Below are 22,826 nucleotides of genomic sequence, written 5' to 3' on the forward strand. Positions count from 1 at the left end.
CTGAGTCGCGGGGGGAGGACGTATTTCCCTGGGTGTCAAGGCCAGAAGGGCCCATTCTGACCATCCAGTCTGACCTATTGCCTAGCCCAGGCCAGAGACCCGCCCGGGGTGCCTGCAGGGGGGATCGTCTCCCCTTCTGCCAGCGACTCTGTTGCGCTCAGTAACTGGTGGTGGAATTAGAGCGCATCTTTGGAAAGGCAGCAGCCACCCTCAATGTAAACGCTCCGTGTGTCAGAGACCCCGCCCCGTCCCTGGGGCGGCTGTTCCCCTGGGGAATGACCCTCACTGTTAAAAAGTTGCACATTACGTAGCCCCCCCCCCATAGCGTCCGAGGGACTGGCACAGCGATAGAGGCTGCAGCTGCGGCCCCTGGGGACGGCTCTGGGAGTCTCAGTAGAACAGAGCCTCAGCTCCCCCTGCCCCTGAGCTCGGCCTGTCTGACTAGGGCCCTGTACGGCACGTCCCCCAGTGCCTGAGCCCCTGCTGATGGCGGGATCTGACACCAACGGCACAGTGTGGAGACCTGACCGGTGGAGTCTGGGGCTGGAAGGCAGGAGTGGAGCGCGCCCCGTTAAAAATGCCCAACCCCCCCGATTCTATCCACCACCGCTAACCCGGCCCCTCCTACAAACACAGGGATACACGTCCCAGACACCCTCACCCTGACATCCCTACAGACACCCCAACACAGCGACTCCACACACAGGATATGCACTGCCAGCCCATACCCAGACACACACACACCCCCAACACAATGACTCCACACACACAGTATGTGCACTCCACCCCAAGAGAGAGTGGACCCCCAAGAAGGGCTGTCTCACTGAAAGGGGCACCCCCCCCCCAAGGACTGCATGGGGTCAAGAGTGGGCACGATCTGTGAGTCTGTGACACCCCGACACACACACCCCGACACAGTGACTCCACACACATGGTATGTGCACTGCCAGCCCATACCCTGACACACACACACATTGGCCTGCTAAACCCAGGGTTGTGAGTTCAGTCCTAGAGGGGGCCACTTAGGCAGGGCCGGCTTTAGGAAGTGCAGGGCCCAATTCAAACAGTTTCGACGGGGCCCTGGCGAGGATGACAAAAAAAAATGTAAAAAACCACGTGGGGCTTGTACTCACCGGGCAGTGCTCCGAGTCTTCGGCAGCACTTCAGCAGCGGGTCCTTCATTCGCTCCAGGTGTGTTCGGTGGCACTGAAGGACCCACCACCGAAGTGCCGCCGATGACCCAGAGTGCCTCCAGGTGAGTAAAAATGAAAAAGGCGCCTCTAGCCAGGGAAGAGATTCTCACTGGGCGCAGGGCCCTCTTAGGCATGGGGCCCGATTCAGGGGAATTGGTGGAAATGGCCTAAAGCCGGCCCTGAACTTAGGACCTTGGGCAAAATCAGTACTTGTCCCTGCTAGTGAAGGCAGGGGGCTGGACTCAATGACCCCTCGGGATCCCTTCCAGTTCTGAGACAGGTGTAGTATCTCCAGATGGGCTGCTCTGCACTGGCTGCCCCATTCCCTGGCTATCACCGTCATTTAACACTTTTCTGAACGTTCAGGACATAAATACCCCCATGTGCCCATAGTGACTTGGGAGGGCCCACACTTACCTTGGCAGGTAGCTGTCTCACTCCAGACAGCCTGGCTCCCATTGCTGACACATTCGATCACAGGCAGTGACGGCCGATACCCCGCAGGGCAGCTCAGCGTCACCGAGTCACCCGGGGCGTAGAACTGCCCCTCGCTGGCAAACTGCAATCTGGAGTCCCAGGTTCTGGGTATTTCACATTTTCCTGTGGGTAAATGAGAGCAGAGCATTGGGGGTCACTGGAACCAGGCAGACTCCACTGGGTGTTATGGGCCGACCCTGAACCATGCTGGGCGCCCACAAGAGTGGGGGGGGGAAGGGCAGGAAAGGAGGGCGCTGCAAGGATCAGCCCCTCTCAGGATCAGGCCCCACGTGCTCAGGTACATTTACTCCGTGCACACGCTCAGGGCCGCCGTGGGGAGGGCGAGTGCAGACCAGTCAGCCCCACTGGGCCGTGGGGAAAACGGTGTTCCTGGTCTGTGCTGCTCCTGCACGGGGAGCAGGGCCAGGAGCTGGGATCAGAGCCACGCACCTGCCCTCCAGGGACACTGTGGGTGGGAAGCTGCTCATTGCAGCAGGACTCTCCCCACGGCCTCTCAGCAGCCTGGCTGGAGCCCTCCCTGGCCAGACGGCGCCCGGCCAGCCCCAGGGCCGGCTCCCCGCACTCACTGACACACTTGTGTGCACCCGAATCCCACTCGAAACGTCCCGACTCCGTCTCTCTGCACGTCACACTGAACGAGTTCTGCTGGAACTGCTGCCGACAGGTCACCCGAGCCTCGGCCCCGACGCCGAACTCCGTCTGTGCAGGGTCAAAATCCACCTGCCTCACCCAGTCATTGCACATCCCTGCGAAAGGAACAGGAGAGCGGCCATGGGGGCGCATCTGCCCTACTGCCCCAGACTCAGAGTCGCGCAGGTACCGGGGCCGGCCCAGCATGAACGGCCCTGTGACCACGGGGAAGGCTCGGGGAGCGAGTCTGGGGCAGGGAAGGGACCGCGTGCCCGGGAGGCCTGTGCCTGGCCGCTCTCAGAAGCGGGGCTGGAAGAAGCACCCTGAGAAATGCTGAGATCAGTTCCCAGGCCTCAGAGCTTCGCTCCTCATGAGTTGCCCAGCAGTGCCCAGCTGAGACTCCTGCCAGGCCGCGGGCACAGCCGCCAGCAGCCGCCTCAGGGCCTGGTGGGAGCCGTGTGCACTGGGGGCAGGGAGCCTGTGTTTGTGGGGAGGCCCCACGGTGACAGCCCTGTGCGGGGTTTCTCGGCAGGCTGAGGGAGGGGGTCCCCCTTTCTCTGCCCATTGTCACGGCCTCCCAGAACTCCCACCCCCAGATCTCCCACCCCCGGCATCACGTCACTGGTCTCCAGTGGCTGGTTATCACCAGCCCGGTTTCCCTGGCCATTTCCTGCCCGTAACTGGCTGCAGCCCCATGCCTGGGCTGGCTGGGGAGGTTTGGCCCCATGCCTGGGGGGTGGGCGCAGGGGCTGTATCCGTCTCCGCACACTCACTGAGACACTTGACTCCACTGATAACCCAGACTGCCCCACGGTCCTTCAGCTCGGTGCACTTTGCAGGGAACGGGCCGGGTTCAGGCTCCTCGGGGCATGTCACCTGCACCGTGTCATTCACCTGAAACGCCGTCTGCTCGGAGGGAAACTTCACCTTCGTGGTCCAGGCTCCTGCCCTCCTACACGTGCCTGTGATGGGGGGAACGAGAGGCTGAGGCCTGGCTGAAGACGGAGCCTGGTCACCACCTTAGCACCTCCGCGGCCTGCCCGGAGCCCGAGGAAACGTCCCGGGAACGGCCCAAGCAGCAGCACCTGCTCCCCGTGCCCCTGGAGGTGCAGAGGGGGCAGGTTAGGGGCACCGGTCAGGTCAGAGAAGGGCCCAGCACCAGTGATTTCCCTACACCCCCCCCAGGTGTACACCCCCCCTGAATTTTCCCAACACCCGCCCTAGTTTTGTGAGCTAGTTACATACCAATTTAGTGACTGTTTGGAAATCTGAATTTTAACTGAAACATTAATACACACTTTAAAAGCTTATACAGTGTATGATAAAATATGTGTATCTGAAAAAGTATAATAGATTTGAAAAGATTTGCAGAGATAAAATTTCTCGATACTTTAAATGACTGCTTCATGGAGCAGCTGGTACGGGAACCCACAAGGGGAGAGGCGACTCTAGATTTAATCCTGAGTGGAGCGCAGGAGCTGGTCCAAGAGGTAACTATAGCAGGACCGCTTGGAAATAGTGACCATAATACAATAGCATTCAACATCCCTGTGGTGGGAAGAACATCTCAACTGCCCAACACTGTGGCCTTTAATTTCAAAAGGGGGAACTATACAAAAATGAGGGGGTTAGTTAGACAAAAGTTACAAGGTACAGTGACTAAAGTGAAATCCCTGCAAGTTGCGTGGGCCCTTTTTAAAGACACCATAATAGAGGCCCAACTTCAATGTATACCCCAAATTAAGAGAAACAGTAAAAGAACTAAAAAAGAGCCACCGTGGCTTAACAACCATGTAAAAGAAGCAGTGAGAGATAAAAAGACTTCCTTTAAAAAGTGGAAGTCAAATCCTAGTGAGGCAAATAGAAAGGAGCACAAACACTGCCAACTTAAGTGCAAGAGTGTAATAAGAAAAGCCAAAGAGGAGTTTGAAGAACGGCTAGCCAAAAACTCCAAAGGTAATAACAAAATGTTTTTTAAGTACATCAGAAGCAGGAAGCCTGCTAAACAACCAGTGGGGCCCCTTGACGATGAAAATACAAAAGGAGTGCTTAAAGATGATAAAGTCATTGCGGAGAAACTAAATGGATTCTTTGCTTCAGTCTTCACGGCTGAGGATGTTAGGGAGATTCCCAAACCTGAGCTGGCTTTTGTAGGTAACAAATCTGAGGAACTGTCACAGACTGAAGTATCACTAGAGGAGGTTTTGGAATTAATTGATAAACTCAGCATTAACAAGTCACCGGGACCAGATGGCATTCACCCAAGAGTTCTGAAAGAACTCAAATGTGAAGTTGCGGAACTATTAACTAAGGTTTGTAACCTGTCCTTTAAATCGGCTTCGGTACCCAATGACTGGAAGTTAACTAATGTAACGCCAATATTTAAAAAGGGCTCTAGGGGTGATCCCGGCAATTACAGACCGGTAAGTCTAACGTCAGTACCGGGCAAATTAGTTGAAACAATAGTAAAGAATAAAATTGTCAGACACATAGAAAAACAAACTCTTGAGCAATAGTCAACATGGTTTCTGTAAAGGGAAATCGTGTCTTACTAATCTATTAGAGTTCTTTGAAGGGGTCAACAAACATGTGGACAAGGGGGATCCGGTGGACATAGTGTACTTAGATTTCCAGAAAGCCTTTGACAAGGTCCCTCACCAAAGGCTCTTACGTAAATTAAGCTGTCATGGGATAAAAGGAAAGGTCCTTTCATGGATTGAGAACTGGTTAAAGGACAGGGAACAAAGGGTAGGAATTAATGGTAAATTCTCAGAATGGAGAGGGGTAACTAGTGGTGTTCCCCAAGGGTCAGTCCTGGGACCAATCCTATTCAATTTATTCATAAATGATCTGGAGAAAGGGGTAAACAGTGAGGTGGCAAAGTTTGCAGATGATACTAAACTACTCAAGATAGTTAAGACCAAAGCAGATTGTGAAGAACTTCAAAAAGATCTCACAAAACTAAGTGATTGGGCAACAAAATGGCAAATGAAATTTAATGTGGATAAATGTAAAGTAATGCACATTGGAAAAAATAACCCCAACTATACATACAACATGATGGGGGCTAATTTAGCTACAACGAGTCAGGAAAAAGATCTTGGAGTTATCGTGGACAGTTCTCTGAAGATGTCCACGCAGTGTGCAGAGGCGGTCAAAAAAGCAAACAGGATGTCAGGAATCATTAAAAAGGGGATAGAGAATAAGACTGAGAATATATTATTGCCCTTATATAAATCCATGGTACGCCCACATCTCGAATACTGTGTACAGATGTGGTCTCCTCACCTCAAAAAAGATATTCTAGCACTAGAAAAGGTTCAGAAAAGAGCAACTAAAATGATTAGGGGTTTAGAGAGGGTCCCATATGAGGAAAGATTAAAGGGGCTAGGACTCTTCAGTTTGGAAAAGAGAAGACTAAGGGGGGACATGATAGAGGTATATAAAATCATGAGTGATGTTGAGAAAGTGGATAAGGAAAAGTTATTTACTTATTCCCATAATACAAGAACCAGGAGTCACCAAATGAAATTAATAGGCAGCAGGTTTAAAACAAATAAAAGGAAGTTCTTCTTCACGCAGCGCACAGTCAACTTGTGGAACTCCTTATCTGAGGAGGTTGTGAAGGCTAGGACTATAACAATGTTTAAAAGGGGACTGGATAAATTCATGGTGGTTAAGTCCATAAATGGCTATTAGCCAGGATGGGTAAGAATGGTGTCCCTAGCCTCTGTTCGTCAGAGGGTGGAGATGGATGGCAGGAGAGAGATCACTTGATCATTGCCTGTTAGGTTCACTCCCTCAGGGGCACCTGGCATTGGCCACTGTCGGTAGACAGATACTGGGCTAGACGGACCTTTGGTCTGAGCCGGTACGGCCTCTCTTATGTTCTTAAAAGTATGAACATAGACTAGCTTCCTTATACAGCTGTTTTTTTATGATGTCAGTGCATTCATTTCGGTGATGTTGGCCAACCTAATAATTTCAAATGATTTGTAAGCAAAGTCTGAATGAGTTCTCCCTGACAGCTAGTGATGAGCTGGGGGCTAAGGCTTCAGGGCCAGATTATATTTACATTCACACCTAATCTACGTAGGTATCCAGCAAACAGAGCTGTGTTGTCCAAGTGATAGATTTTGGCTGGGGTTGGGTTACAAACCACTTGAATGTAGGGGGAAGAGGGGATGAAATGTTGTTCTTATTATATGAGTAAAGGGCAGTAGAACTGTACTTAGTCTGTGATGATTTGAAGGCATCGAGAGAGGGTGGGGACCTGTCTCTCTCCACTGTTTAAAGACAGAGCTGATTAGGCTCCATAGAGAGTCTTTTGTTCTGTTAAGTGACCACTGCAGCTGAAATCACTGACAATCAGGTCTAAGTACTTAGTCCTGCTGTGGGGACAGTGTTCCTGTGGGTACAGTGTTTTTGTGTAAGAGACAGCCCAGACTGCACTAGCAGTGAGGTTCCCGCACTGAGAGCTCAGCTGAAATCACTGAGAGCTGGTGGAACCTCAAGAGACCAACTCGCAGAGGTCACAGTGGTAGGTGACAGCAGAAGGTGACTGTGCAGGGCCATTAGCAACAGAGTGGTGGAGTGAACTGTGGCACAACGAACAGCCATGGCCAGAGCGAACTGTGCCTTTTTGTCCCTCACCTGGAAGGTGTACTCACGTGAAAGCACCTCTGAACTCTGAGTCTCCACTGACTAAGGACAACACCGGTGAGTGGGGTGCGGTGGAGGGAAAAGTGAGGGGCATGTTAAATAAACATTTGTTTGTTGGACTATAGTTTAGTCACTTTGCTCCAGAATGCTGGATTTGTGACTGGGAATGGAAACTTATATAAATATGTTTCCCAGTAGGCCAAGATTTTTAAAATGCAGTATTTGCCAAGGTTGTTATCTCACTGTTGCTATCTTGAGAGGTCATTATGTTGGGGAGTTTCTGTACTAAACATTTTTATTATAATTAATTTTTACATAAGAATGGCCATACTGGGTCAGACCCATGGTCCATATAGCCCAGTGCCCTGTCTTACAACAGTGGTCAAGGCCAGGTGCTTCAGAGGGAAGGAATAGAACAGGGAATCATCAAGTGATCCATCCCCTGTTGCCCATTCCCAGCTTCTGGCAAACAGGCTAGGGACACTCAGAGCATGGCGTTGCATCCCTCTCATCCTGGCTAATAGCCACAGATAGACCTGTTCTCCAGGAATTTATCTAGTTCTTTTAAAAATCCTGTTATAGTTTTGGTCTTCACAGCATCCCCTGGCAAAGAGTTCCCTGGGTTGACTTTATATTGTGTGAAGAAATACTTCCTTTTGTTTTTTAAATCTGCTGCCTATTAATTTCATTGGGTGACTGATAGTTCTTGTGTTATGTGAAGGATTAAATAAAATTTCCTTATTCACTTTCTTCGCACCAGTCAAGATTTTGTAGACCTCTATCATATCCCCATTAGTCATCTCTTTTCTAAGCTGAAAATTCCCAGTCACTTTAATCTCTCCTCCTGTTTCATACCCTCATGATTTTAGTTGCCCATCTCTGTACCTTTTCCAATTCCAATATATATTTTTCAGGATGGGTGACCAGATCTACACACACTATTCAAGGTGTGCACGTACCATGGATTTATATAGAGGCAATATGATATTTTCTGTCTTATTATCTATCCCTTTCTTAATGATTCCCAACATTGTTTGCTTTTGTGACTGTTGCTGCACATGGAGTGGATGTTTTCAGAGAACTATCCACAATGACTCCAAGATCTCTTCCTTGAGTGTTAACAGCTAATTCAGATGCCATCATTTTGTATGTATAGTTGAGATTGCTTTCCAATGTGCATTACTTTGCATTTATCAACATTGAATTTAATTTGCCATTTTGTTGCCCAGTCACCCAGTTTTGTGAGATCCCTTTGTAGCTCTTCGCAGTCTGCCTGTGACTTAACTATCTTGAATAGTTTTGTATCATCTGCAAATTTTGCCACCTCACTGTTTACCCATTTTTCCAGATGAATATGTTGAATAGGACTGGTCCCAGTACTGACCCCTCACGGATACCACTATTTATCTCTCTCTGTTCTGAAAACTGATGATTTATTCCTACCCTTTGTTTCCCATCTTTTAACCAGTTACTGATCCATGAGAGGATCTTCCCTCTTACCCCATGATGGCTTACTTTTCAAAAGTCAATTTAAATTAAATACATTTTTTTAATTATATTTTTTTTAGAAATCTAGATGTGTTATGTGTTTTGGTGTAACTTGCATTTTCCTTATGTTAAATTTGCATTATCCTAACAAAACATTTACTTTATTCACTTTCTTCACATCAGTCAAGATTTTATAGACCTTTAGCATATCCCCCCTTAGTTGTCTCTTTTCTAAGCTGAAAATTCCCAGTCATTTTAATTTCTTCTCCTGTTTCATACCCCTAATCATTTTAGTTGCCCATCTCTGTACTTTTTGCATTTCCAGTATGTCTTTTTTGGGATGGGGTAACCAGATCTGTACACAGTATTCAAGGTGTACGTGTGCCATGGATTTATATAGAGGCAATATGATATTTTCTGTCTTATCTATCCCTTTCTTAAAAAAGCAAAGGTTTCAGAGTAGCAGCCGTGTTAGTCTGTATTGCAAAAAGAACATAAACTTTCGTGGGCTACATCTGATGAAGTGGACTGTAGCCCATGAAAGCTTATGCTCAAATAAATTTGTTAGCCTCTAAGGGCTTGGCTACACTTACAAATTTGCAGCGCTGCAGCAGGGTGTGAAAACACACCCTCTGCAGCGCTGCAAATTGCGGCGCTACAAAGCGCCAGTGTAGTCAAAGCCCCAGCGCTGGGAGCCGCGCTCCCAGCGCTGTCCGTTATTCCCCACAGGGAGGTGGAGTACGGACAGCGCTGGGAGAGTTTTCTCCCAGCGCTGGCGCTTTGACTACACTTAGCGCTTCAAAGCGCTGCCGCGGCAGCGCTGCCGCGGCAGCGCTTTGAAGTTTAAGTGTAGCCATAGCCTTAGGTTCCACAGGTGCTCCTGTTCTTTTTAAAAAAGCAAACAGAATGTTGGGAATCACTGAATGCCGCTGCACACTGAGTGGATGTTTTCAGAGAACTATCCACAATGACTGCAAGATCTTTCTTGAGTGGTAACAGCTAATTCAGACTCCTTCATTTTGTATGTATAGTTGAGATTGTTTTCCAGTGTACATTACTTTGCATTTAACAACATTAAATTTCATCTGCCATTTTGTTTGCCCAGTCACCCAGTTTTGAGATCCCTTTGTAATTCTTTGCAGTCTGCCTGGGACTTACCTATCTTGAATAGTTTTGTATCATCTGCAAATTTTGCCACCTCACTGTTTACCCATTTTTCCAGATCATTTATGAATATGTTGAACAGCACTGGTCCCAGTACCGAACCCTCAGGGATACCACTATTTATCTCTCTCCATTCTGAAAACTGATCATTTATTCCTACCCTTTATTCCTACCCTGATAATTTATTCCTACTGGTTATTCTTTTAACCAGTTACTGATCCATGAGAGGACTTTCCTCTTACCCCATGATGGCTTACTTTTCAAAAGTCAATTTAAATTAAATACTTTTTTTTTAAATGTATATTTTTTTAGAAATCTAGACCTGTTATGTGTTTTGGTGTAACTTGCATTATTCTTATGTTAAATTTGCATAATCCTAACAAAACATTTACTTTATTCATATCTCTTTTATATATCTCATTGGTCCTGACACCCCCCCTGAAAATTCGAACACCCCCCCTAATTTCAATTCCTGGGGAAACCACTGCCCAGCACCCAGAGGCGACAGAGGCCAGTGGGGGGGGCGTCCTCAGCAGTTCCCTGTGGGAGCTCCGGGGCAGGTTGTTTCCCAGCTCCCTGGCCCCCAGGGCAGGATTCCTCCCTCTCACTGACCCACCCGGCTCCAGCTACACCCGCGGGTCCCTGCCCCAAGAGCTGCCACCCAGACAGGTAGGGGAGGGGGTGGGAATCACCCCAGCCAGGTGAGCGCATGGAGCAGACAGCAGCACCCAGTTCAGTGGGCTCTTGTTCCTATCAAAGACCCCCCTCAGTTAGCTGCCAGGGGCAAACCCTGCCCTGCCCACCCTCATCACCTACTCGAGGCTGCAGGGGTAAATCAGAGCAGGATTCAACCGTCTCTATCCACATCTCTCTGGCCCAGAGGTCTCCACTCACAGAGCTCTCTGCCCTGCACAGGAGAGGAGGGACTCTCCCCGCCCCGCACCCTGCAGAAGGGGAGGAAGGATGGGATCTGGGTGGGCAGAGAGTGGCTGGGCCTGCCCTGGGTGGGGACAGCCCAGGGGCAGGGTGGGTGCACAGCGCCCCCCACCAGCCCTGCGGAGTGTATCACTAGCTGCGTTGCCTGCTGTGGGGCAGAAGGAGCTGGGGGCTGCCGTGCCCAAGGGAGGTCCAAGTCGCATGGTCCTTGGGGCTGTGCTGCCAGGCAGGAGAAGGGAGCCCCAGGTCTGGCTCAGCGCCTGCTGTCAGTCACACTAGGCCAGAGGGCAGGGCTTCCTCTCCTACCAGCATGGCACACACTGAGCAAACCCGTGGGGGTGGCAGTGGCAGGAGGGGTGTGGGGGGGCCCCAGAGCTGGGGAAAATTGGCAGCAACAAGAGATCCTAAAACTTCACATGAAAAAATAACATGGCAGATTCCAAGGGTAATGCCACCAAACCCATTCGCCGGCAGGCAGGATCAGACCGGGGACCTCTAAAGCTTAGTGCATGAGCCTCTACTGTGTGAGGTAAAAGCCAACTGGCTGTAAAGCAAACTCATTAATCTCTCGCTCTCTAAGGCCTGGTCTACACTACGAGTTTATCTCAAATTTAGCAGCGTTAAACCGAATTAACTGCATCGTGCGGGCAGCTGTAACAAGCATGTATGCAAATCATGCACATGTCTATTTTCATACACTGCTGTGCACGGGCTGTTCTGAAATGAGGTCGCGTAACTTTATGGAATTTTTGAAATGGCGCCTTCATTTCTACTGGCTTCATCTTCTTTCTTCTCCAGCCTGCTCTGCGCCAGCCCCCAAGGAATGTGCAACTGCCTTTGCTAATGAAGCTAGCAGGACTTGCGCTGTCCTTCCTCTGCTAGTGGTGCCCGGAGTGCGGTATCTCTTGTCTCTGATATTTGAGCAAGGTTTTGGGGGGTGATATTACTGCCCTAGGACCTTGGGGAGGTCTGCCAGCAGGAGTTAGTACAGTAATGGGTGCTATAGAAAAAAGGCAGAGAGAACCTCTTCTGACACCACTGCTATAATAATGCAGGTGTGTTCGGATCTCAGCCCTCGGCTTTCTCATTTCTCTGAGCCACGTGGTTCACTGGGGTGTTGGACAGGTGTTCTGTAGGTCTGTGCAGAACTGGTGGGAAGCTGAAGAGACCCAGCAGGGGACTGAACAGAGAAGGGCCCTGTCATAAACATACAGCTAAGGGTAGCATAAAATCCCTCCCTACCCTGTAAAGAGTTAAGAAGCTCAATAACCTGGTTGGCACCTGACCAAAAGGACCAATAAGAGGAGAAGATACTTTCAAATCTGTGGGGGAAGGATTTTGTTTTGTGTTCCTTTGTTCTCTCCAGGTCAGGGAGGAACCAGGGCAGGGAAAATGCATCTCCCAAAGCCATATCTGAACTAAGCATCTAATATTACAGAAATAGTAAATAATAGCAAAAAAAAAAAAGCATTAGATTATCTTTTGTTGTAGCTTGTGAATTTCCCCTGTGCTAAGAGGGAGGTTTATCCCTGTTTTTGCAACTTTAAAGTTTTGCCTAGAGGGGAAATCCTCTGTGTATTGAATCTGATTACCCTGTAAATTACCTTCCATCCTGATTTTACAGAGGTGCGTCTTTTACTTTTTCTTTATAATAAAGTTGTTTTTTAAGAATCTGATTGGAGTTTTAGTGTCCTAAAAACTCAAGGGTCTGGTCTGTGCTCACCTTGGTCACTCTCAGGCCTTCCCAGGAAGGGGAGTGAAGGGGCTTGGGGGGATATTTTGGGGAAACAGGAACTCCAAGTGGTTCTTTTCCAGCATCTTTGTCTAACTCACTTGGTGATGTCAGCAGTACTCATCCAAGGACAAGGAAGGATTTGTGCCTTGGGGAAGTTTTTAACCTAAGCTGGTAGAAATAAGCTTAGGGGGTCTTTCATGCGGGTCCCCACATCTGTACTCCAGAGTTCAGAGTGTGTGTGTGGGGGGGGAACCCTGGCAGGCCCAGAGGGAATTCTCTGGACATAGCCAGCTGGCAGCCTAAGGGGCAGGAGCCTGCGGACGGCTATTGCAGCTACAGTGCCCCAGACACAGGAGATGAGCCTGGGAGGTGGGCAGCGAGCTCAGTCTGGGGCTGAGCCCAGGAGAACGGGCTGCTGTACAGGTTATATACACCCAGCAGGGACTGTGCCGGGGCTTGCAGCCCAATGCCCCCCACAGTTGGGGTGTCCTGCTAGCCGGAGCTAGGCAGTGACACATGGGGGGGGGGCCGTAATGGTACACACATGGACTGATCCCGGCCAGGAGACCCGCTGCCAGCTGATGGCCCTGCAATAGGGGACCCCGGCGAGGGCTCCCCAGGCACGAGGCTGGAGAAGCCGAACTCTCTGCTGAATGGGCCTAGGGGCCAAGGTAGGAACTGCAGAGCTGGACCTTGGGGTGTAGGCTATTGGCAACCTTTCCTTTGGGCCGGCCCTAGCAAAGGCCCCTTCGCTGTAGCCCGGGCTCCGAGTGGGCACCGGAACCCAGCAGGGTGAGCTCCCACAGGGCCCAGCAGCTGAAGCACCTTCAGCACTTGCCTCCCCGCTGTGGGGTGCTCGGTGCTGCTGGGCACCGTGAGAGGCTGGTGTAGCGCAGCCCAGAGCAGCCAGGTGAACCACCAGGTGCCCTGGGGTGTTGCTATGGCTCCGACAGGCACTGAGGGCAGAGGCTGTGGAAATCTCTGCTTCCCTTGCTGCAGGACTGGAAGGTCTCAGGCTTTGTCTCTCTCTGCGTAGGTCTGCACTGGAGTAATTTTCAGCTTGAGCAGACGTACCTGCGCTAGATGTGATGGTGTAATGTGCTAAAAACAGGAGTGTAGTCGTGGTGGCAGGACCGGTGGGACAGCTGAGCTGCCCCGAGTGGGCTCCCGCCTGCCTGAGACGCGGGGCATGTACCCAGGCAGCTAGCTCCTCCTGCTGCTGCTGCTTTGCTACTTTCAGCATGCCAGCCTGATCAGATCTAGCACAGGTATGTCTGCTCGAGCTGAAAATTACACCTCAGCCCCAGTGCAGATGTGCTCAGAGTCTCAGTGACATCCCTGAACGGAGCCAGGCGGCTCATCCTTCAGTCATTGGTAAAGCTGGGGAAAATGGGAACTCCGTTTTTGACCCTCTCACTTGCCTTTTGACCCGAGACGCCACGTCTATGATTATTACTATTATTTGTATTGCTGCACCATCTAGGACCCTTCGCCATGGACCAGGAGCCCATTGCGTGAGGCCCTGTACAAACACTGAACACAAAGATGGTCCCTGCCCAAGGAGCTTCCAATCAAAGTTGTACAGCACGTGACAGTGCATGGATGGATGGATACAATGATTAAAGGTCTAGAAAACATGAGCTATGAGGGAAGATTGAAAAAATTGGGTTCGTTTATTCTGGAGCAGAGACGACTGAGAGGGGACATGATAGCAGTTTTCAAGTACATAAAAGGTTGTTACAAGGAGGGAGAAAAATTGTTGTTCTTAACCTCTGAGGCTAAGACAAGAAGCAATGGGCTTAAATTGCAGCCAGGGAGGTTTAGGTTGGACATTAGGGAAAACTTCCTAACTGTCAGGGTGGTTAAGCACTGGAATAAATTGCCCGGGGAGGTTGTGGAATCTCCATAATTGGAGACTTTTAAGAGCAGGTTGGACAAACACCTGTCAGGGATGGTCTAGATCAGTGGTCCCCAAAAACACGAAGGACCGTGGTGAAATTCAGCAGCATTTCAGCGGCGATGCCTCTGGATGACGTTGCTTGTCAATGGCAAGTGGTGTCATCCAGAGACATCGCTGTCAAAATGCCACCGAATTTCAGCAGCATTTCGGTGGGTGCTCATCCGCCGACCAGTACGCGGATGCACTTAGATGCCCCCACGGGCACCATGTTGGGGACCCCTGGTCTAGATAATACTTAGTCCTGCCTCGAGTGCAGGGGACTGGACTAGAGACCTCTTGAGGTCCCCTCCAGTTCTATGATCCTATGAGTCTAAGGCTGCATTTGTCAAGGCCAGAGAGAAGGATGTTGCAATACTGAGATGGTGAGACCCTGGAGGAGAGGTGTAGCCGTGGGGATGGCTAGCAAAGGCCCAGAGGAGAGGTGTAGCCGTGGGGATGGCTAGCAAAGGCCCGGAGGAGAGGTGTAGCCGTGGGGATGGCTAGCAAAGGCCCAGAGGAGAGGTGTAGCCGTGGGGATGAATAGCAAAGGCCCAGAGGAGAGGTGTAGCCGTGGGGATGGCTAGCAAAGGCCCAGAGGAGAGGTGTAGCCGTGGGGATGGCTAGCAAAGGCCCGGAGGAGAGGTGTAGCCGTGGGGATGGCTAGCAAAGGCCCGGAGGAGAGGTGTAGCCGTGGGGATGGCTAGCAAAGGCCCGGAGGAGAGGTGTAGCCGTGGGGATGGCTAGCAAAGGCCCGGAGGAGAGGTGTAGCCGTGGGGATGGCTAGCAAAGGCCCGGAGGAGAGGTGTAGCCGTGGGGATGGCTAGCAAAGGCCCGGAGGAGAGGTGTAGCCGTGGGGATGGATAGCAAAGGCCCAGAGGAGAGGTGTAGCTGTGGGGATGGATAGCAAAGGCCCAGAGGAGAGGTGTAGCTGTGGGGATGGATAGCAAAGGCCTATCTTAGAGATGTTATTCAGAAAGAATTGGCAAGTTTTCGCCCTGGGCCTAGATCCTCACCTCCAGGCTGGGTCAATGACGACGTCCCGGTTATAGGCCTGAGTGAGAGGCATGGTGGTGGTGTTGTCCACAGTGATAGAGAAGAGAGGGAGCAGGGAGGGCAGATTAGGAGCAGGGTTTTAGCCATGCTGAGGTCAGGCTGCTGGCTAGACCTCCAGGAGGAGATGCCAGGGAGACAGGTTGAGGTTCTAGGTTGGAGAGAAGGAGACAGGCCTGGAGCACAGAGGCAGATCTGTGAGTTGTCAGCATAGAGATGGTAGCTGAATATGTGTTTGCAGATGAGATTACTCAATGTAAACTGCCAGGAAATGTGCACGCTGGGTCTAAGTTAGTCAGACTGTAACTGGCAGAGTCATCTCAGTGTCAGCCGTCTGGAATTCACCTGTCATGCAAAAGGAGATGGACTCCCCTGAGTCTCCAAGTGTCGGTGTAGCTGGAGCAGGAACTGTGCTCAGTCAGAACAGGGAAAGTCACAAGGGGGCATTCAGCAGGGCTGGGCTCAGCAGTGACTAGCAGGAGCTAGGAGAGGGAGAAAACTGCCCCCAGCTCTCTTTCGGTTACCCTGCACCACAGCAGAAGTCCCTCCCATCCTCAGCAGCACGGGCCAAGCCCTCCACAACCAGCTGTAGGACAGCGGTTGTCAGACCCAAGGGCATTTCTGCACTGAAAACAGGTTTTAGATATGATGAAACAGGCAGATTTTATAACATGTAAGTAGGGGAGGTAAATTGAAAATGGTGAATGCTACATTCCTAGCCAGGGATTATTGGAAAATGTATTGATAAGAGATTCATCCATCTGCCTGATGCAATCAGAGATCGTTATATTTTCCCTTATTTAATTGGATTATTATTATTTTGTGACACTCTCAGCTGGGCTAAGAATTCTACAGAAAACGTATGGAGCTTTGGGCCCTGCCCCCAAGAACTTACAGCCAAAATGACGAGCTTAGTCAGGCTCTAACCTAGCCTAGGACCGGCAGGCGAGGAAGAGTAACAGAAATCAGATGTCCCCGCTACTCATCCTGGGTGCCGGAGTGTCTTGGGCCCTGTCCTCACTAGGAAAAGGGGCGAGTTCTCACCTGGTGTTAGCTGACACGTGGTAACTGACACAAGGGAAAATGCTAGTGAAGACAGGGTACTTTGTAGCTTTGACCCAAGGGATCAGGTCGAGGTGAACTCTGCACCCCCGTCCCCATCTTCACCCTTCAGGCACAGCACACTCCCCCTCACTAAAGTGCAGTGCCCTGTACTTCCCTCCCCTGAAGCGCACGCACACACCCCGGGCAGTGTGAACAGAGAAGTGCCTCTGCAGTTCACAAAGGCATCATGCACAGAGACCACATCCTGTCCCTGCAGCTGCTCTTCACTCTCTGGCAACCTCACCCTCCGAGCAAAACACCTCCCCGCGCTGGGCAGATGCAGCCCATGGTGCCCCCAGTGCTGTGCAGATGTCACACTGTGCTGCACCTTGCACTTTCCAGGGAGAGCAGAGCTCCTCTGGCCCCAGAGAGGCAGTGACCTGAATTGATTTTCAAGAATCAATACTGATAACAACCAGGACTGGGATGAAAGACCTGTGTGAATACAAGCTCCCCCTCTCCCCCCCCCTACACACACACTCCCACTCCCCAAAGCCAGGGGAGGGTTCCCCCAAAGGGATCCCCAGCACAGTTTGCTTCAAGAAAGACTAAGGCAGCAGCCACACTCAGGAAATGCCCCTTCATTGAGAAACAGCATCTGGCATGGCAGATGTTGGCATAGAACGTATGCTTATTACGTTTGCAGATGATACCAAACTGGGAGGGATTGCAACTGCTTTGGAGGACAGGGTCATAATCCAAAATGATCTGGACAAATCGGAGAAATGGTCTTAGGTAAACAGGATGAAGTTTAACAAAGACAAATGCAAAGTGCTCCACTTAGGAAGGAACAATCAGTTTCACACATGCACAATGGGAAGAGACTGTCTAGGAAGGAGTACGGAAGAAAGGGATCTAGGGGTTATAGTGGACCACAAGCTAAATATGAGTTGACAGTGTGATGCTGTTGCAAAAAAAGCAAACGGGATTCTGGGATGCATTAACAGGTGTGTTGTGAGCAAGACATGAGAAGTCATTCTTTCACTCTACTCTGCACTGGTTAGGCCTCGACTGGAGTATTGTGTCCGGTTCTGGGCACCGCATTTCAAGAAAGATGTGGAGAAATTGGAGAGGGTCCAGAGAAGAGCAACAAGAATGATTAAAGGTCTAGAGAACATGACCTATGAAGGAGGCTGAAAGAACTGGGTTTGTTTAGTTTGGAAAAGAGAAGATTGAGAGGGGACAGGATAGCAGTTTTCAGGTATGTAAAAGGGTGTCATAAGGAGGAGGGAGAAAACTTGTTCACCTTAGCCTCGAAGGATAGAACAAGAAGCAATGGGCTTAAACTGCAGCAAGGGAGCTTTAGGTTGGACATTAGGAAAAAGTTCCTAACTGTCAGGGTGGTTAAACACTGGAATAAATTGCCTAGAGAGGTTGTGGAATCTCCATCTCTGGAGATATTTAAGAGTAGGTTAGATAAATGTCTATCAGGGATGGTCTAGACAGTATTTAGTCCTGCCATGAGGGCAGGAGACTGGACTTGATGACCTCTCGAGGTCCCTTCCAGCCCTACAATCTATGGCTGACCCTGGCCAGCCCCTGCTTCACCAGTGCTGAAAAGGGCTTGGCCCCAGACTGCCCAACACCCATTAGAGAAAGGCTGCGAGACCCTCATTCCACCATCACGTTGCCAGAGGTCCTGCCCAGTGCCCTCTGAAGCCATGTCCCACATGGGACCCATCACACCTGGGTGGGTGGGGACAGGTGCTCATCTGCCCTCCCACTGCCCTACATGGGTCCAGCTCTCTTGCCAATGCCAGTCTGGCCTGGGGAAAAGGCCCTGTCTGCCTGCCCCAGCTGCCTGCCCCATTGCATACCTCACAACAGGCCTGAGTTTTGCAGGACTGTCCCACTTTGGCCCCCAAACCCCCTGGCTTGGTTGAAGTAGAACATTTCCCACATTAACCTTGCTACCTTAAAGGCAAATCAATTACCATGGGTGAACGAAAATACCGTTACAACTGAGTGTGCACACATAGTCACAAAATTGTATTTCATTTCTTGTGCAGAGTCACAACTCCATATTTCTCTCTCGGGTGATTACTCTCACTGTTTGTTTAAATGACTCTCACCCTCAGTGTTATTAAAAACCCCGCACCCAGCTTGAACATCACGTCCAGCAGTAGTTGTGTGAGAGTTGTAACCCGAGAAGTAGTTCAGAAAGCCACAACCAGCCGCAAGACCTGAGTGCTAAACGAGGAACAGTAGGGATAGGCCTATCGTAGTGGTGGTGCTGTCTCCAATAACTAAACATTCAACTTGCACATAGTTGAGAAATCGAAAGATTACAAAGAAAAGCAAAGACTCAACGGCAGCAACAGTGAATGATGACACCCAGCCCAGGCTCCACCAAAGAAAAACATAAAATGTCTTTATCAGTTTAAAGACTCGTGGCAGGCACAAGACCATTTCCTAGAGAAATCAAGGCGAGGGCTAACACTGGTGTTTGTGAGCTGGTAGTCCTGGCGAATACAAGGATATTTCACACCCTATTGCTACAGAGAAACATGCAAGCTGTGCCACAGCTACCATAGTCAAAATCAGCAGCAGCTTTTTTCCCCACCTGCTGGGTCAAACATGCGTGATGGTTAGAGATTTCTTCGGGCATATAACATCCCTTGTGCTAGCAGTGATCATGTTAGACCTTTAGTCAAGAAAATGTTCCCAGACTCCAAAATTGCCAAGAGCTATGAGCATGCTCCCCCCAAAACCACCCATGTTACACAAGGGGAAATCGCACCTAACACCTGGCAATGTACAAGGTGGGACTGAAGGCCATGAATGACAGTTTGGCACTAGATACTAGTTTGGAGAAGTCAGAAGCATTTTCCAGTCTTGGTTACATATGAACACCCAGAAATCAGCTGTACAGTGACAGTGACAGAGTTTTTAGTTATGGTTTCTTAGAATCATAGAATATTAGGATTGGAAGAGACCTCAGGAGGTCATCTAGTCCAACCTCCTGCTCAAAGCGGGACCAACACCAACTAAATCATCCCAGCCAGGGCTTTGTCAAGCTGGGCCTTAAAAACTTCTAAGGATGGAGATTCCACCACCTCCCTAGGGAACCCATTCCAGTGTTTCACCACCCTCCTAGTGAAAGTTTTTCCTAATATCCAACCTAAACCTTTCTCACTGCAACTTGAGACCATTGCTCCTTGTTCTGTCATCACCACTGTGAACAGCCAAGCTCCATCCTCTTTGGAACCCGCACTTCAGGTAGTTAAAGGCTGCTATCAAATCCCTCTTTACTCTTCTCTTCTGCAAACTAAACAACCCCAGTTCCCTCAGCCTCTCCTCATAAGTCATGTGCTCCAGCCCCCTAATCATTTTTGTTGCCCTCTGCTGGACTCTCTCCAATTTGTCCACATCCCTTGTGTAGTGGGGGGACCAAAACTGGATGCAACACTCGAGATGTGGCCTCACTAGTGCCGAATAGAGGGAAATAATCACTTCCCTCGATGTGCTGGCAATGCTCCTACTAATATAGCCTAATATGCGGTTGGCTTTCTTGGCAACAAGGGCACACTGCTGATTCATATCCAGCTTCTCGTCCACTGTAACCCCCAGGTCCTTTTCTGCAGAACTGCTGCTTAGCCAGTCGGTTCCCAGTCTGTAGCAGTGCATGGGATTCTTCCGTCCTAAGGGCAAGACTCTGCACTTGTCCTTCTTGAACCTCATCAGATTTCTTTTGGCCCAATCCTTTATTGCACACTGAATAACTCTCAGGAATTGTTTGATGGAACCAATGTGCTACCAAAACAACATGCTGACTGGATTAAATGTGCTACATATTCAGCGGATAATGCTGCAAGAGTAGCATGCAGAGTAAGCACAACAGTATATTGTCTCAAATTAAAGCCAAGCAAACAAAGAACGAGGGAGTGTGTATACAGGGGGGTGCCTCTGCTAGCCTGTGCACCTAATGGCCAAGCATGCCTCAACATCAGTGCAGATGAATGGCAAGTATTTGATACGGACATTTACTACCACTTTCAGAGATGTGTCAAAAGAGCGGCATCACTGAATGAATACAGGGCATTTTGCAATACTTGTGTGAAGAAAATTGAAGCATATGAAAAAGTGCTGCTGTCTTTGGAGGGATCTACTGAATGCACCTTGGCTACTCGCGATGGGCTCTACTCCTACTTTAAGAACATAAGAACACACTTTGTCTCTGCTTTTGATGAGGAAGAGCAAAGAGCTGCTGTTGGACCACGGGAACGAAGAATCCTTTGACAAAGGTGTAGTTAGTGTTTTTGCACGCAGTGCTGCCCACGTTTAACAAGTTAACTCAGGGGTAGGCAGCCTATGGCACGGGTGCTGAAGGCGGCACACGAGCTGATTTTCAGTGGCACTCACACTGCCTGGGTCCTGGCCACCGGTCCGGGGGCTCTGCATTTTAATTTCATTTTAAATGAAGCTTCTTAAACATTTTAAAAACCTTATTTACTTTACATACAACAATAGTTTAGTTATATATTATAGACTTATAGAAGGAGACCTTCTAAAAACGTTCAAATGTATGACCGGCACACGAAACCTTAAATTAGAGTGAATAAATGAAGACTCGGCACATCACTTCTGAAAGGTTGCCGACCCCTGAGTTAAATGTTCTCCAAACCGAAGCACCAGTGATTCACCTTTTGAACTCAGCAGTGATGAGGCTACACAAAGTTATTATTTTGAGATCTGTGCAGTCCTCTGTGCTAGCTGCAAGTGAAAATGTTATGGAACTAAACGTCAAAGACTCTTCTATGTGGTTACTGGCACCTGAACTATTTGTAGGCTTTGAGATACGTAACATGCAAGAAAGGAAAAACATGATTAATACAAAGCCATGTAAAAACAGTCTTGGCTGAAGCTGTGGAGTTTGTGGTTCCCCCCTCCCCCTTTTTTTGCAAGAAGCACTGGGTTACATGAAGAAGGCAATGCAGCAAGAAGACCCTGTACTTAAGAGCCTGGTTTTGTTAACCCAACCAGCTGTTTATCAGTACCTCTCTGTGATATGGAGCTGGCGATTGATTTCCTGGACCTGATGTGATCAGCATGCAACAACTGGATCCTCTGCTTTCCAAATTTAGGGATTATCAACTCTGTGAGGCGCATCCTGAACATGACAGCCCTGTGAGAACTGATGGGGTTTGGCATACAAGGTCTCAAATGAACAACCCAGTAAGTGGAGAGGCAAGAGTCTCTGTGCTTTGAAAACTTGTAACGTTCAAATGTTTAATCTCCCACAGCAACACTTCATGGTAAAGACTATTCAGCATAGTTCAGAAACACTAACCAGCATGAGAAGTTCCTTGGGGGCGGGAGGGGAGAAACACAACTCACCCAGCAACCTGGGCCCACTGTGTATGAAGAGGCAAGAGTGGGACACACTACATGCTATGCTGGCAGCAAAAATCAATCTCTTTTCCCATACGAGAAGTCAGTGGCAGCATTCACCTGAACTGTGCAAAAAGGCAAAGTCTGCCACGTATACCAGCTTGTTCAGACAAGAGGAAACACTCTGCAGAGTAACGGAAGCAGGCACTTTTATGTACATAAATACTTACTTTTGTTCTATCCAAAACCAGCAGTAAACATGAACAAAAATCCGATAGCTCATAGTCTTTTCAAAATTTGTCTGTCAGTCATGAAGACAGACAAAGAAACGTTTGCCTGTCTTAGTTTCTTTCATTATTTTGAACGTGTCATTGTTACAGGTGTTACACCAAACCTTCCCCAGGAATGTCATCACTATATGGATTTGCTTGCACTGCATCCCACTGTGGCCACCTGAAATGTTGGGAGATGCGCCACTGCCCCGCCTCCTGAGGAAGAGCAGCCAATCAGGGCTGCTGCAGGAGGCAGGCAGAGCTGCCCCCACTCCCCACAGGAGGCAGCACTGGTCTCATAGGAAGGGTGGGAGGAGCAGAAAGAGGCCAGGATGGCTCCACTATCCCCTCTGCCCCATGAGCAATAGGGACAGCTCCTCTGTTCCTCCCCTCCCCACCGTCACAACCGGGTCTTGGGCAGTCTGACCTAGTGGGCAGAGCAAGAGCCAGGCCAGGTCAGATACCAGGAGAACAGAGCCCAAGACAGGCCAGAGGACAAACAGAGTCAGTGTCAGGCAGGGTCAGGTTACAAGAAGGGCAGGCACATCTATTGCAGGGGAACCAGGCCTGAGCAGGGAGAACTCAGTTGCATCATCAACTTCCTGTTCCTGTGCTTGGATTAAATCAAGGCTGGGGACCAGTCACGACCCACAGGGTTTCACCAGTCAGATCCCAGACTGGCGTCCTCTGTTAGAGTTCAGCTGCTATTCTAGCACTTGCTAGCAGATCAGTCAGTGGCAGGCAGGGGCTGCTTAGCTCTTAAGAGCTATGTAGACTAGGATTCAAGACCCAGTCCCTGATATCACCTCCCACCTCCTCAGGGT

General features: G+C 49.7%; 1 protein-coding gene across 4 annotated transcripts in view; it reads right to left on the minus strand.

The window, feature by feature from the left end:
- Positions 1–22,826, minus strand: part of LOC120408142 (receptor-type tyrosine-protein phosphatase kappa-like) — a 122,663-nt gene that overhangs the window by 94,422 nt on the left and 5,415 nt on the right. For all 4 annotated transcript variants that reach the window (XM_039544753.1, XM_039544752.1, XM_039544751.1 and 1 more), the window contains exons 2-4: positions 3,095–3,283; positions 2,258–2,437; positions 1,611–1,793 (exon numbers count right to left, since the gene is read on the minus strand). In XM_039544753.1, coding sequence (XP_039400687.1) covers positions 1,611–1,793; positions 2,258–2,437; positions 3,095–3,283 — 552 coding nt within the window. The remainder of the gene's footprint in view (positions 1–1,610; positions 1,794–2,257; positions 2,438–3,094; positions 3,284–22,826) is intronic.

This window comes from Mauremys reevesii, linkage group 6 (genome assembly GCF_016161935.1).
Source record: "Mauremys reevesii isolate NIE-2019 linkage group 6, ASM1616193v1, whole genome shotgun sequence".
NCBI classification, from domain to species: Eukaryota; Metazoa; Chordata; order Testudines; family Geoemydidae; genus Mauremys; species Mauremys reevesii.